General features: G+C 38.5%; 1 protein-coding gene across 4 annotated transcripts in view; it reads right to left on the reverse strand.

The window, feature by feature from the left end:
- The window catches only part of LOC126267155 (zinc finger protein 84-like), a 64818-nt gene extending 52671 nt beyond the window's left edge, over window positions 1–12147 (reverse strand). The window contains exons 1-2 of one of the 4 annotated variants that reach the window (XM_049972095.1): window positions 12042–12147; window positions 4590–4795 (exon numbers count right to left, since the gene is read on the reverse strand). In XM_049972095.1, coding sequence (XP_049828052.1) covers window positions 4590–4795; window positions 12042–12084 — 249 coding nt within the window. In that variant the 5' untranslated portion in view covers window positions 12085–12147. Of the gene's footprint in view, window positions 1–4589; window positions 4796–11548; window positions 11812–11855; window positions 11941–11968 lie in introns of those variants that run through there. The other 3 variants (XM_049972096.1, XM_049972097.1, XM_049972098.1) reach the window with 3 other exon arrangements.
- Between the last annotated feature and the right edge of the window lie 3461 nt (window positions 12148–15608).

Consider the following 15608-nt stretch of genomic DNA (forward strand, 5'->3'; position numbering starts at 1 on the left):
CCTAGTATATTACATGACAAGTACCATTTGTGGGAAATTAATTTTATAAGTAAACTTAAGTGCACCTACAGCAATTAAATCCAAACATGTGATTAGATGTTTAACCTGCAAAGAATATAAATACACATAAATCAGAACCAATTCTTGCCATCTCTTTCTCTATGTCTGTTTTAGTTGCAGCTAAACATTTGTTGATTTTTAGTATGGTTACCAGATCTACCAGTGCACAACATTTTCAAATATAAAATAATTCAGAACATTACATGAAAACTGAATTAAAATGTGACTGAGCTGTCTATATATCTAGAACTTCTTAAGTTTATCTGCCTAGTCACATCTATGATCTCCTACTTTGAAATCTATTAACATGGTAACCTTGTTTACTCGTGTCTTTGTTTTGTTTTGTTTTAGGACGGAAAAATAACTAGGGTCATACATGCCAATGTCAGAACTGAAGAACAGGAAGACAAAGAGAGGAGTTAAAAACCACTACACATTAATCCCAAACAATGGAAGAGAAGTCAGCTAAAAACAGGGACATGGCAAAAGCTCTAGAAATACACTATAGAGAAATAGAGGTCCTGAACTAAAACTTAAATGGCCTTCACCGTATTGCTACGTCGATAAAAGGTAAAAACGCATTCAACAGCCCATGTGTTGTTCGCTAAAATGCCCGATAACTCAGACAGCAAACACAAACAAGAATGTAAGGTGTTTTTAAGGCATTCCATGAGGAAATAGCAGACCACCTAAGGTTGAATACAATGAATAAAAAGTGGTGGGGGAGCACCACTTAAATAGTGGTGGCTAAAAAGACAGTGCCCAATATGCAACCTAGCTAAACTCATCTGCTCATGATGAGGTCGAAATTTTAAACACATGGATATTAATTGCACACCCCAAGAAGTTTTGAGCTACCAAGGTATGCCATATGCAGTGGCAGTGGGAAATAAAGACAAATGGAGAGACTATGAGATGAAAAGTGGCAGTGAGACATACATAGTGTGGTCAAAAAGTAACTGTAACTTTTTAATTTCATGAGACTTATAAACTCAATTTTTTAATTTTTTTATATTGTTTGTAGGCCTACACATGTTCCTGATTTATGTTTGTATTTTCAGATGTTTTGAATATTTAGTTTATTGCTAACAAATGAAAAGGATAAACATGTTTTTAAGAGCGCAGCAAATTTTTACTTTCAAAAACATGGTTCAAAAAGTTTCCATTAAATTCTGTCTGGAAAATGGAATGAAGTGCAGCGCTGCATTTGAAATGTTGACCGTGGCTTTTGGCAAACCTACTATGAGTGGTATAAACAGTTCAAAGAGAGTCAAGAACACATTTAAGGTGATGACCGCCCTGGATGCCCTAGCACATCAATTACTGATAACAATGTGGAAGAAGTAACGAAAATGGTTCTGAAAAATCACTATCAAAGATGTTGCTGACAATTTCATCATATCTTTTGGCTCATCCCATCGAATTTCTTCCAGGCTATTGGGCACGTGTAGCAGCAAAGTTTGTTCCAAAATTGTTAAATTTTAACCAAAAATTATGTCACATCGAAATAACTGAGGAATCGCCGAATAAAGTCAACAGCAATTGAGAACTTCTAAAGAAGGTTGTGACAAAACATGGGTATATGGGTACGACGTTGAAACCAAGGTCCAATTGTACTAATGGAAATTGCCTGAAGAGCTGAGACCGAAAAACATTCGACAATTTCGATCACGTGTGAAGGTTTTTCTCACTGTTTTCTTTGATTACAATCGGACAGTGCATCATGAGTTCCTGCCTTACAGTTGTACAGTCAATAAGGAATACTATCTGAAAATTATGTGCCATTTGCGTGAAGTAATCTTCATGAAAACATCCAGAATTGTGGTAAAATGCCTCATGGAAATATCATCATGATTATGTCCCACTCACACACCAATGCCTGTTCATGATCTTTTTGGCAAAAAATGTTATGTTGCCACAGCCACCATACGAGGTGCATTCAAGTTCGAAGGCCTCCGATTTTTTTTATCCGCGCTGGAAAGAGATAGAAACATACGCATTGTTTTAAAATGAGGCGGCGTTCATTGTCAATATGCCCCAGAGATGGCAGCACCATACGGCAGATGGAATTTTACCGCCAGCGGCGAGAATGAGAACTGTTTTAAGTACTTAAAATTGCAACGATTTCCTTACTTGAACAGCACGCAATCATTCGTTTTCTGAATTTGTGTGGTGTGAAACCAATTGAAATTCAACAACAGTTGAAGGAGACATGTGGTGATGGAGTTATGGATGTGTCGAAAGTGCGTTCGTGGTTGTGACACCAGAGTTGGCATTTCTGTGGGTTCTGTGCACACAATCCTGCCTGATGACCTGAAAATGCGAAAAGTGTCATCAGCGAGGGCGTAATCCTTACCCATTGCGTTCCAAAGGGCACTACGGTAACAGGTGCATCCTACGAAAATGTTTGAAGAACAAATTCCTTCCTGCACTGCAACAAAGACAACGCATCCGCACATCAAGCTAATGTTATGCAACAGTTTCTTCATGATAACAACTTTGAAGTGATTCCTCATGCTCCCTACTCACCTGACCTGACTCCTAGTGACTTTTGGCTGAACACCATAACAAAAAGTGAGTTCTTGAAGTTATAACATTATTTGTTTATGGTTCATTTAAATTTTTTGCTTTAAAATTTTCACATATTGGTACTATATTTTCTGTAGATGTAAAGTAAGGTGTGCTAGACTGTAGTTCTTTGCACTGTATGTGAGTAATGTATGCAAAATACTATGTAATTTGTTTATTATGTTAAATAATTTTCTGGTGACATTTTGTATTTAAAAATGTTGGTGTGTATAAATTGGTGTTGATGTAAATCTGACAATTTAAGAAATGGTCACACTTAAGAACAAAGTATGAAATAGGTGTTATGCAAAAGCCAATGTGCTATGGTTTGAAACAAAAGTGGCTCTAGGGAGTGGAAAAGATGGCAAGGGCGAACTGGTACACTACCTACAGCAAGTGCGGGAAGTAAGTCACACAGTCTGTAGGTAGCAGTGATTGAGGCAATACCCTTGTGGAGCAGGAGAAGCTTTGCCTGCAAATTTGCACAAAATTGCCTCAGATGAAGACTGCAAACAGCTTACAGCATACCTGTGAGTAGTTGGACTATCGTATGTAAAACTGAATGACACCAAGACGAGAAATGGAGCCCATACAACAAGATACTTGCAGACCATACTGCGGGTAGTGTAGCCGTCGTAACTGTTCGCCACATCCAAGCCTACAGCCACCAGGTAAAAATTGTAGAGGGAGAGCAAGAGATGAATATACTAAACAGATTCAGAAGTATGTGTGTTGCAGTAGGTACTTGGAGATGAAGAACCTTGCACAGGATAGAGTAGCATGGAGAGCTTCATCAAACCAGTCTCTGGACTGAAGACCACAACAACAAACATACATCTCACTAAATGGCAGAGCTCATGGGGTTGTTATCTACACACACACACACACACACACACACACACACAAAGGAGGAAATCCAACAGCAAACGGGCATCTGTCAGTGCTGTCAGAAGTATCCCTACACACACACACACACACACACACACACACACACACACACACACACACACACACACACACGAGGAAATCCAACAGCAAACAGGCATCTGACAGTGCTGTCAGAAGTATCCCTCTATCACACACTGTAAGGTGGCGGGCGTGTGGGGTAGGTAACTGACCCTGATAAGACTCCATGTGCTTTCAGACAAGGAGAAGTTCTTCAAAAAATAACAACTATGAACAGTTTTCCAAAGACCAGCAAAGTTCATTAGAACTGAAGAATTCAGTACCTTTCCAGCGACCTTTCCAAACCTTGGCAGAATTTTGCTACAAAATTGCAGACTCCTACAGAAACAAGAAAACCAATTTATTTCAAGACAGGTTAATCTCCCCCCCCCCCCCCCCCCCTTTGACAACCCAGTACTCTGAATGTGTCTATGCATAGACATGTTCAGAGTACTGGGTAGACGGAATGGTGGCGCATAAGCACGTTCAGAGCACACAGGGACAGGTACAAAGGCGTGCGCATTAACACGTCCAGAGCAGTTAAAGGAGCTAGGTTTCACAACTCCAAGTCAACATAGCTTGTCATACACGGGGCAGAGTATTAGAACAATGAAGGAGAAATGTAAATAGTGTCAGTTACATACATAGGTAAAGCAGTCAATAAAATCAGCCAAACACTACCTGTAGTAGGGAGTATGATAAGAGCAATATTGTGGTCCAGATGTCATTCCTAGGGCAGAATAATTAAGGAGCAAAACAATCAGTGTGTTGCTGAATTTAATAAACTAAGGCACATTCTTCAATTCATACTGAATACATCAATATTTCACTTGCTGCTCAACCTGTCAGAGACAGAATATAAAGGAAGCAGATTTGTTTTTAGTGCCCGACACAGTAACAGTTCAGCTGTGAAAATGTTGCACAATGAGATTCTTAGCCCACTACACATACACATACCTATTATCATCATCATTCTTGACAACTTTATGGATATTTCTACACAAACTACTACTCACCTTCTTCTTAATGTAGGATTTGCCCTTCTGAATAATATTTCTAGGAGAAATGCGTGGCTCAGCTGTATTAGTGCATTTAACACTAGGATCAGAACGGAGTTTCTGAGATGCCACTTCAGCAAGTAATTCCAGGAGAGCACCAGAACCGCTGCCAGTACTAATATATCTTTCATCCATTTCTTCAGGTGATGTCTGGATGCCAGACACTAAACACAAATAAATATGCAAAGTACTGCATTTGTAAAATGAGTAAAACAAACTAGACTTCGGTAATGAAACCATCATTCACCAACACCACTACTACAATCCACATGGCCATTATATATCTAGAAACATCAGCCAGACAACTGATAACAGATTATGTTTTGAATTTCCAAGAATCGATGGAGTTCTGTGATACTTCACAGCACAAGCACAGGTGGTGTGATGTTTTACTAATGGTGATTAATTGTAATCTGTGGCATATTGAGTCAATTAAGAGAACAGAGAGGAGGGGACATGGTGGAGGCTAGAGGAGGAGACTTGCTTTCAAACAACAAGAAGTATTTGAAGACTATCAGCATAAGATAATCCATGTACAAAAACAACCAGATATGATCATTAATTTACAGAAGCCAGCATATCAGCAGGCCTAGCACAGAGTGATAAAGAATAACAACAATCTAAGCTGTAGACAATAATGCATACATGTTTGCAGAGTACCACAAATTAAAATAGTCCAGTAAATCGCCTAAAGACATTTTAGAAAAACTGCTATAAATAAAAGTATACTGGATGGAATTATATTTCACTCTTTGAAAAATCTAAATTTAGCAATGGCCCAGTCTAAAAATCACATGTTTGTACCTGAAAAGAGCACAGCATCCTATTCACTATGCAGTCCCTCACCCCCCTCTTCTGTAGGCCCAACTTTCCACTACCCTGACGGTGGATGGAATGCATCGATCACTGGCAGATACCAACATGGCTGCTTTCTGATGCAACTTACATCAACAGTCTTTCTATTCCTTTTGTGGAAGAAAATTATAATCATACCTGTCAAGAGGATCTGTTGAACAAAAGTAAGGGCATTACTCAAGGGGGAACACTAGCGGGCTCCACAGACTTCAAAATATTAGCCAGGTCACAGATTTACTTGGAAAACATAAGGAGGCAGTCAAACAAAAACCGAAAGCCCATCATAATGGGACCATGGAATGGTTCCATTCAAAAGTGATCACCATAAGTGTCAAGACATTTATCCCACAGGGAGATGAGATGATCAGTCCCTTTATCATAGACAGATCCACTCTTGCAGTTCCTCATCAGACGGAAACAGACATCTATGCATGTCTTTCTTCAGGTCGCCAAAGATGTAAAAACCACATGGCAAAATATCCAGGCTGGAAGGACAAAGTCGCAGGGTTCCCAACCAAACTGCTGAAGTGCAGCCTTCTTGTAATTGACAGTGTGGGGATGGGCATTATCGTGCAACTGCATAAATCCATTCAACTGCATTCTGACAGCCTGAAACAACCCGCAACTCCCCCACCAAAGAATTCCAAACATGTTCTGGTAAGGTCATGATGACCTCCTCCTGTAATTGCCGGGGCCTTCTGGTCGTCAAGGTCCTCAAACACGGAACCACACTCCATCCACAGTGCTGTGAAGACACTTTGCAGAAACTGTGATGTGCCGTAAAGCCAGAACACTCTACAATAATGCCTGCCCCACACTTCCAATCCGACAAATGCTACGATTCAGCGATTTGCTTGGGAAATACTGCAACATCCTTTGTACTGCCCAGATCTTCCACTGTGCGATTTTCATCTTCCACTGTGCGATTTTCACATCTTCGGCAAACTGAAGAAAGAAATTTGTAGACATCTGTTTCAGTCAGACAAGGAAGTCCAAGAATGTGTGCAGTTGTGGATCCATCAGTACCCGATCGATTCTGCAGAACACCAATTGATCACCTCGTCTCCCAGCGAGATAAATGTCTTACTGCACGTGATGATTACCTATGAATGGAAACATTCCATGGAGCCATTGTGGCAGGTGTTCAGTTTTCATTTGACTGCCCCTCATAACTACAGTACAGTTGTAGAAGGAATATTCCTGACAGCGGGCAGCACTGTTGCCAGTTTTCACAACTGCTGAGCGCAAACTGCTGCAGGTGAAAATGATAATCATCTGCAGAGCAGCAGCAACACTGAGGCATTCCCACAGAGTCTAATACAAAATCATGTTATGCGATTAGTTGATGCTGAAGGGCAGCCCACTCAACTGTCAGGAATTATCTTTCACTGACTTTACCACAGGACAGCACCTTACATGATTGTTATGAAGCTGGGAAATGTGTTTCTTGAAGAAGCTTAACATTGCATTTCTGCACTATTCAACTGTTGCAAATACCGTCCTCATTTTTGGAGTCAGAGATGAGAACTACAAAACATCTACATCAGTATATTCAAACAAATTACAGTGTAGCTGAAAATGTGTTCTCCAATGTATAGTGTCAGATTAAATTAGAAGCTTGTCTCTACATATTGTGTAATATCTCATTTGATATTTATATTTTTTAAATGAGTATAGAAAATATAAGCATCATATGCCGAGATTAAATTACATTTGTCGCACAAAAGCCTCTAATACAGGCACTTCAGCATGTAAAGGAAAGTTCAGTAGCAGTAGGAATTTATTTATCCAAGTATTATTTTAAAATGATGTCTTTGTCAGCATAATAGAAAGAAAACATGATAATCTGTCAGCTTAATACAAAGAAAATGTAAGTCACATACACAGACTTATAACTACAAACATGCGTTTAATGAAGAGAGGACATGTGGTTGGTCATAGCTTTGCTCTAGGAACCATCTCAGTGTGTGCCTGAAGTGATTTAGGAAAAACATTTAAAATTTTTCGCTTTTCAGAGCGTAAATTGTCAGCAGTTGTTAACTTGTTTGACTTCCATTGAACCGTTTAAAGGCACTTCTTTTGCATAGCTGGAGACCTTCCATGTAATGACAAATGAAAGAAAATTAATAAAAAGAAAAATGCAAGAAGATAACACCAAATTATTTCTCAAGGTTGAGATTCATCTACATAAACAGTAATATTCACAGTCTTCTTCACTTGTATTTCATTAGAATAAATGAATGGTTTCAACTTCACAGCCATCATCAGACATTAATACAATTATGCATCCTCACAACTCATGTTGTAAGGTCTGATTATTGCTGTGAAGGTGAAACAGTTTTCTGCTCAAATAAAATATAATGTTATTATAGCTGAGTTCCATAATATATTTTAATACGGAGGTTGTGGGTCTCCTTCAGAGGTGAAAGTTGCCCCATTTCTTGAAATTTGCCTTGCTAGGAAGGCTAGGACGACGAGGTCATGGTCTGGAAAATTTATTGTGTCCACAAGTAACAGGTGCCAGTTACAAGAGTTGAGGGGAAAGGAGCTTCAGGATTGTGTAGGAGTAGGAAACGCACAGCAGACTATCTATGGGCGGCAGGTCTAAAAATACCACAAATGTTAGGAAGAGGAGAGTATTGCTGCTAGACAGAGGTACAGACACTCAGTTATAGGAGCAGTTAGGCACAGTGTGTTAGGACACCAGCACTTTCTAACCAAGAGCTGGGCTGAATCAGGTCATGAGAGGCTTACAGTCTTTGAATGGCTTCACAGAAGGTGTACAGACAGTAATATATGGTGCGCCAATGAACAATTTGGATAAGGACAAGATGTACCACACAGGTGATGATATGAACAAGCTAGCTCACTTAACTGGCAGCACCAATGTGCACTTGCTCAAGCTGTTCTGGCAACACAATCAGCCTCCTCCTGGCAGTGCTGCACAGTGAGTTAAAGTGAAACTGGAAATCACACTAATGACCGTCCTCACATGGCACTGGTGTCTGAGCAGATTATTGGGAGATGCTGTTACACTAAGATGATCTGCACCACAATAGGACAGGGGAGTTTGGTGGTGCTGATTAGAGAGAGTACAAGTGAGTATGTGGGTGCAAATGATCAAATACCATTTAGCCCCCCCCCCCCTCCCCCCAAAGAGTGTCAACCTATACTAACAGATTTCTTCAACAGGCACGTGGAAGATATAATATACCAAAACAGATGTTTAGTACAGATTCCTAATGCAAAATAATTTGGGTAAAAAGTGTTAAAGTAGGATCATAAACAATCATTGAATGCTTTTATAGACCTCCTGCCACTGAATCGGTGGTGGCAGAAACTTGGGGAAGATTTTGCATAAATTTTGTGGTCATATTATAGTATTTGGTGGAGATTTAAACTTATCAGCTATAGACTCAATTCCTCAATGCAGGTGATAGGGGCAGGGTATCATGTGGAAGTGTTCTTATGACTTATCCACAAATTACCTTGAGTAGCTAATCAGATAACCAAATAGTGAATGTTACAAATTATATCTCTCAGGCAGCAACAAGCCCAAAAATTGGACTCAAGAGTAAAACAGAGAATTGGTGACAATTAAGTTGTTACAGCATCACTGAATACATCTGTAAATAAGGATGTAAAGAGAGGTAGCAAGGTATTCCTGCTTAGCAAAAGTGACAAAGAATTCAGATTTCCTGCGCGGTCAACGAGAAAAATTCACATCTAAAACCAAAAACGTTGAGTATCAATGAACAAAGTCCAAGCCTATTGTACAATATCTATTAAAGAGATACATGCCAAATGTACAAACAAATTTAACATACTGCACATAAATAGGCAGAAAGACAATTTCAGATCACTGGAAGCAGTCAGACCACTAAAATATCTAGAGACTACTTAGAGAACTGAAGAGCAGGGTTAATAACTATGGAGGGCAACTACTTCACACTGTTGCATTAATGGCCTATACTTCCTGCCAGAAGATTCAAGTAGCGCACAAACACTTTCACTGGTGACTCAAGAGTCTGATATGAGAGCCCACTTGGCACCAAATGGTCCCATTACAATACATGATCACAATGTAATGCTTATTAAAAGAGAATCATGTGTCAAAGACCTAACATCCACGATACTAATGTCTTGCATTATAGCTGAGCAACATCTCACTCATCATGCAGTGACTCAGTTGTACAGATGGAATGGGGTAAAGCATAGAGATGTGCATGGGGCATAGTAGAATGTTTATGATCTGAGTCAGTTTTCTGGATAGACTGAACGGATTACAAGGGGCATAGCATCATGCCCATGATCTTGAAATCACAAGCAGATGCCAGAAGTGCGCACAGTGAAAGTGTAGGGAGATGTTTGGTAACACGGTAAAATTATTTCTTTCATTGTAAGTTATCTTGGGCAAATTATGTGCAAAAAAAAGAAAACTGCACATTACGAATCAAATGAATGAGGAAGTGCCTTTAAGACACCTCATGTTCAGGAGGACAGAGTTTATTCTGTCCTGACATCTTGCTTCAGGTTTTCTAAAATAATTTCAGGCAAATGCTAATGGTTCCTTCAGCAAGGCCATGGCCAATCACGTGCCCAATCCTCAGAAAAACATCCTTATTTTAGTATATATGCATATTTGAGGTATTTAATTTTAATGCACAATAATGAAAAATAACTCTACACCATTAGCATGTTACCCCCGGAGGTTCCTGTTAGCTACCCAACAAGTAAAATTCATCATAAACTGGCCTGAATTGTTACACATATGGATAAACATTACTCTTTTATAAATGCCAGTGTAGTCCTGCACAATTTACACCGAAAATTCATTTCTCCCTCTCCCTAAAGTACAGGCTGACATGTTAATTTTACAACATAAATTTATTCTACATCAACATGATTAATGTTGGATAGTATATTGTTCCTACAGAGTTCAGATTTAGTTTCCAGCAGTTGTATCTCTGGTAGACATTCGTAAAGATGGGCAGTATCAGAGGTCACGTACGTGACTTAGAAAAAGTCTTCTTACAGTCAGGAATTGGAACTGTAACACTTGTATTCACTACTGTACAAATATTATAGTGCACAAACACAACCACTAAACATGTACATAAAAGAACACTGTAACAGCAAATGGAGAGAGTAACTTCCAGATTCAGTTGTATACACATTTTGTTTATTGTACAGTTATAAAAGAACACACATTCAGAAACAATGCAGCTTAAGTCAGTAGTACAGAAGAGGGGGATATACCAACACCCAGCATCACACATTTTAGTTGATCTTTTCTTTTTGTGGGTGGAAAATGTGTTAAGGGACACACAGTGCCTCCCATCAATAATTGCCTTATGCTCTGTCAAGGCTTTCTGAATCTATGTTGCTCCGTTATTTATGATAATTAAATAAACTATACTGTTAGGTAGAACAGGCCAGTCGGTATTTTACAATGAATCTTGCATGCAGCAATGACGTGTGCTTTTTTCAAACTGCCTGGACAATTAAAAGAGCCTGACAGACTACGAAAGGCAAAATTCAAAATTTGGGCCTGGTTCTGAACACAATTTTATTCTCCAAGTAAGTTTCAGCTGGTACTGATTTAAGTGGCACATTGTCATACAAAGGTGGGCATTTGTAACCCTACATGAATATCTAGTTTCAGAAACACATTCAAGAATTTTACTTCTTGTATGTTCCCCATTCCCCACATACATGTTTATTATGACCCTTGTTTATAAGGTAGTTATTGCTTCTTTGTACAACGAATATTCCAAAGGCAAATGACAGCAATTAGTGATATTTCGAAGTATTGTCGATACATGGCCAGTAATTCTTTGGGTGGTTCTTTAAGAAAAGAATCTATTGACCCATTTTGGTTTTTGAACGTCCAGAGACAATGTTATTGGAAACAAACAATTGGTTTGGCTAATTTTTAAGGATACAATAAGGTAAATACACCTAGTCTGTTGTACTTTTTTTTTTCTAACTGAAACAGCCGATATCACAAAAGGAGACTCATTTCTTAGAGAAATTTTGGTACCCTTTACAAAAAATTTTACCTTACCAACTGGTGCGCAGTTTGGAAGAAGGCGACACATATCAGTACTAAAAGGTTAAATTAATAAATCATCACACCAGTTATGTCAGCTGCCTTCAAAATATGGCACTCGCATATAAAGAAAATGAAAACTTCCAGATCGTACAAGTGGCGTCATTTTGATTATGCAGGCAGTGGCATTCCACTCAACTGACAACGCCCTTTCCCCTTCATTTGGAGCGTAGGCCACTTACGAGACAACGCAAACCTTATCAACTACATAACATACTACAGTGCTTAAATTTGGAGCATAAATATTTTATAAATACCATATAACAAACACTCTGGTCTGGCGCGGTTTTCTGTACACTAGCAGACGCCATAGAGACGCGCTAGCAGCCGACGCCTTTCATGATAAGTTACCTAAGATTATTTCACTTACCGTACATTGTAATGTTCTATTTCTTATTGTAAACACATCACAATGGAATATAATATTTTCTAATAATACTCACTGCTTTGGTACCCCCCATTTTCAAAAGCATTTTCGTTAAACATTTTCTTATACACTGACTTTTCATTTCAGCGATACATTATATCAAAGATAATTACCGAAAATACAAAGTTGGACAAAACAACACTGACATTGGTTAGCATTTTTTTTCCTGAGGTAAATGGATATAGAATCGAAAAAGTTTGAGAAGAAATTAGGCTAATAAATAAATATTTGTCATTTTATGGCGATAATGGATATTGTTTAATGGAGTACAGTTTGCACAAATATTCAATCACATCTTGACAAAATTTGAAAGTGGTATACATTCGCAACTTGCATTAAATGATATTTATAAAAGTAAAATTTTTCTCGTCATAAAACGCAAAAATGAAGTATCCCTATACTAAAATATCTATGAGTGAAAACTGGAATCATTTAACACGTATAAACGCATGGGTGTTACAGTTTGTAAGGACGTGAAATGTCACTATGACAAAAGCTCAGTCGTAGGTAAAGAAGGTTCAGATACGGGGAAAATGCAACCTGTCTACAAAGTAGATTGCTTACAAAAGACTTGTATCGTCTATCACAGAATATTACTCAACTCTATGAGGTTCGTATAACTAACGGAAGAACACCATCAAGATGCTGATAAGCCTGAACTGACATACCAGTACGCTTTAAGACAGACGCCAACATCCTCACGGCCATTTAAGCAATCATCCTTCGCGCTCTCCATGAGCGAACGGAGCACGAAAAAATCTTAATACACAAGGGAACACAGCGACCATCGTGTAACGAAATTCCTTTATTGTTTTTCTCAACATTAGGTCACACCTATTTGTGTGACTTGGGACTGTGAAATACGATAAAAGAACCCTAATATGTATACAATGGACAGTAGCCTCTGCCAAACATGTCATAGTGCTTCACAGTGTACAGATGTAGATTACATAATTTAATTTATAAAGGCTAGGAACAAAATTCATACATTACTAATTTTGGGTGATTGTATTCAGACAAACAGTTGCCTTCGTTAGCTGAAAATTCACTCGTATTGTACACGGGAGCATGTTTCGCCTGATGATATTAGCGATCTTTTTCATAGTTCCTTCTAGAGAAACACTGTGCAGAAGGCATACTCCTTTGCTCTTCATCTCTATGTGGTTTTACACACAGTTCCCTTGTTCTTTTAGGACGTTGGTAAACGCGGATATTTCATTTATCGGAATGTAGCCACGTAAAGGATAAAATAACATTTAAAAAGTAGCTGTTGAGAGACAAATATACATCCGAAAATATTGTAAACAATTGGTTTCGTATTTAGTCTGGATTCAGTTTAACCTTACTTGGTATGTTCTAATGCTGGAGTCGTTGTACGCCTTTAAAGATGTCGAGCAGAAGCACAATTATTCAGTTTAGGGGGGGAATCAATGTGAATTGACATTTGACAACTCCAGTTATGCTCATAACCTCTGTCTACTGAACTACACCAGACTCAGCAAAATATTTCGTTGGAAAAAGATAGGAGTCCATAGTGGTGCCTAAACAAAGACTGTCGGTGGACATGAGAATTATTTATTATTCCACATTACTCGAACAATCTCAGTACGCACCCTCAGCTTGGGCGCAGCCTGTGATATCCCCATGTCAGTGTGGAGTCGTGGCAGCTATCCTGCTTAGATGCAGGACTCTTTAGTCGGCAAATGCCGACATACCAGATGCTGATGCAGAGGCAGCAGTCACAGCACTCTGCTCGGATTGGCGGCAAACGAGCAGTGGCCCAGTGTCTCAAAAACATGACAGATGGCTGCGTGGCCCATGAGACGAACTCAGGACCATTGGCTATGACAGTGGGTCAGGAGGCGATAGACACCAGCGGCACAGAGAAGAGAGAACCACAGTTTGTACCTCAGACCCGGAGGCAGATTTACATATAGGCCCACTAACCATGGGCCTAGAGACGGCAGCTTTAGAGGGCGGCATTTTTTGCACTGTATTTATTTTAATATTTTACGTTTTAAAACAACTTTGCTTATAAATGACAAAAATTATTAATACTATGAAATAACTTGATAGCTTAAAGAAGCCATAAGAATGACAATTGACAATACAAGCTTGAAAATATTATTAGTTTATTTGGTGACAAAATGGAAATTCAAACTCTCAATTTCGGCGTGGAATCATTTTTATGAAACTGTACAATAATATTTTAAAGTAAGCTATCAGGAAGACAACCAATAATATGGGCTTTGAAACATTATTACTCTGAGAATGCTGTCGGCTGCTAACGTCTGTTCATTAAGGATCGAGAAACTGATGACAATGAAATTAAATTATTCTGCTTTGACGTTATTGTCTTCACTGTTTTATTTCATAGAAGATTTGTCAAGTAATCCAAGCTAGTCAGTTGATCACTGTCATGTTGGAAGTAAAAAAACTTTGTGCTTGTGTGCCGTGTGGTACGATTTTGAAATGCATACTTTTCATTTACAAACTTATTTGGTTTTGGGTCGGTGTTTGTTGACAATTTCATAGGTGGTAACATCAATAAGTGACAAAAACATATGTGCAAAATTAAGAGTGGCAGCATTTCGGAAATTAGTGCAGAAAAAGCGAGAACGAGACGCTAATGTTTTAAATACGCTTGGCAAAGTACACAAATTATGCGCAAAAAATGTTGCTGGTTCGACTTCGAGTTCAAGTAGTACGGATGACAGGTCCAACACTGCAGATGTAGTGAAACCAGCAAATACGAACGAGACAATAGTTAAAAATGAAGAAAAACAAATTGCACCTGAATTCGAGTCTCACTAAAAGCTAAATGCCTAATCAGATATCACACAAAGAAATAATGGCGGTAGTGATGATTCCGTGGTATGATGTGTTAGTGAACCAACAATCAACATTGTTTTACATTGTGTCATTCATCGAAATTTTAGTGGTGCTTTTTTCTAATTCACGAATGTCAATAGGCGATAAAACCAGATATTTGAACAAAAATTTATTTTATCATGAACTTTTAAATGGTGACTTAACTTTGCACGGTTACTTAGTATACACCTGTAGCACTATTTTTGTGCGCATGTAAATTGTTCAAAGGTAAGTCCATGATTGCTACTACTGGGATTTCAGATTGGAGAGATATTTCTAATATTTTATATCATCATGAAAATTCACATGAAATAACACTTTTCACAAGAAAAATATCACTTGGAACGATAGAAAACTATATTGAGTCATATGCTGAGACAGAAAAAAAATTACTGAGCAATATGTTGAAAAGGGAGACTGCAATAGTGAAAAAGTTAAAAAGAAGTGGGCTTTCCCTAAGTTGACACGTTGAAAAGTTCTATTGATCATATAATGGCCAATTTCTGATGTCTCTTGAAGTTACAGCCGAGTTCGATCTTTTTCTCACTGAGCGCACTGAACGAAGTGGAAATCAGACGCAGGTACAATGTGTGATGAAATAATAGAGCTACTTTCTGAATAAATAAAAAGAATTATCATAAGTAATTGCAAACAGGTCAATTATTGCTCTGTAATAGGAGAGTCTACTGCAGACATTTCACATATTGATCAA

The sequence above is a fragment of the Schistocerca gregaria genome, chromosome 4 (assembly GCF_023897955.1).
Source record: "Schistocerca gregaria isolate iqSchGreg1 chromosome 4, iqSchGreg1.2, whole genome shotgun sequence".
Classification (NCBI taxonomy): domain Eukaryota; kingdom Metazoa; phylum Arthropoda; class Insecta; order Orthoptera; family Acrididae; genus Schistocerca; species Schistocerca gregaria.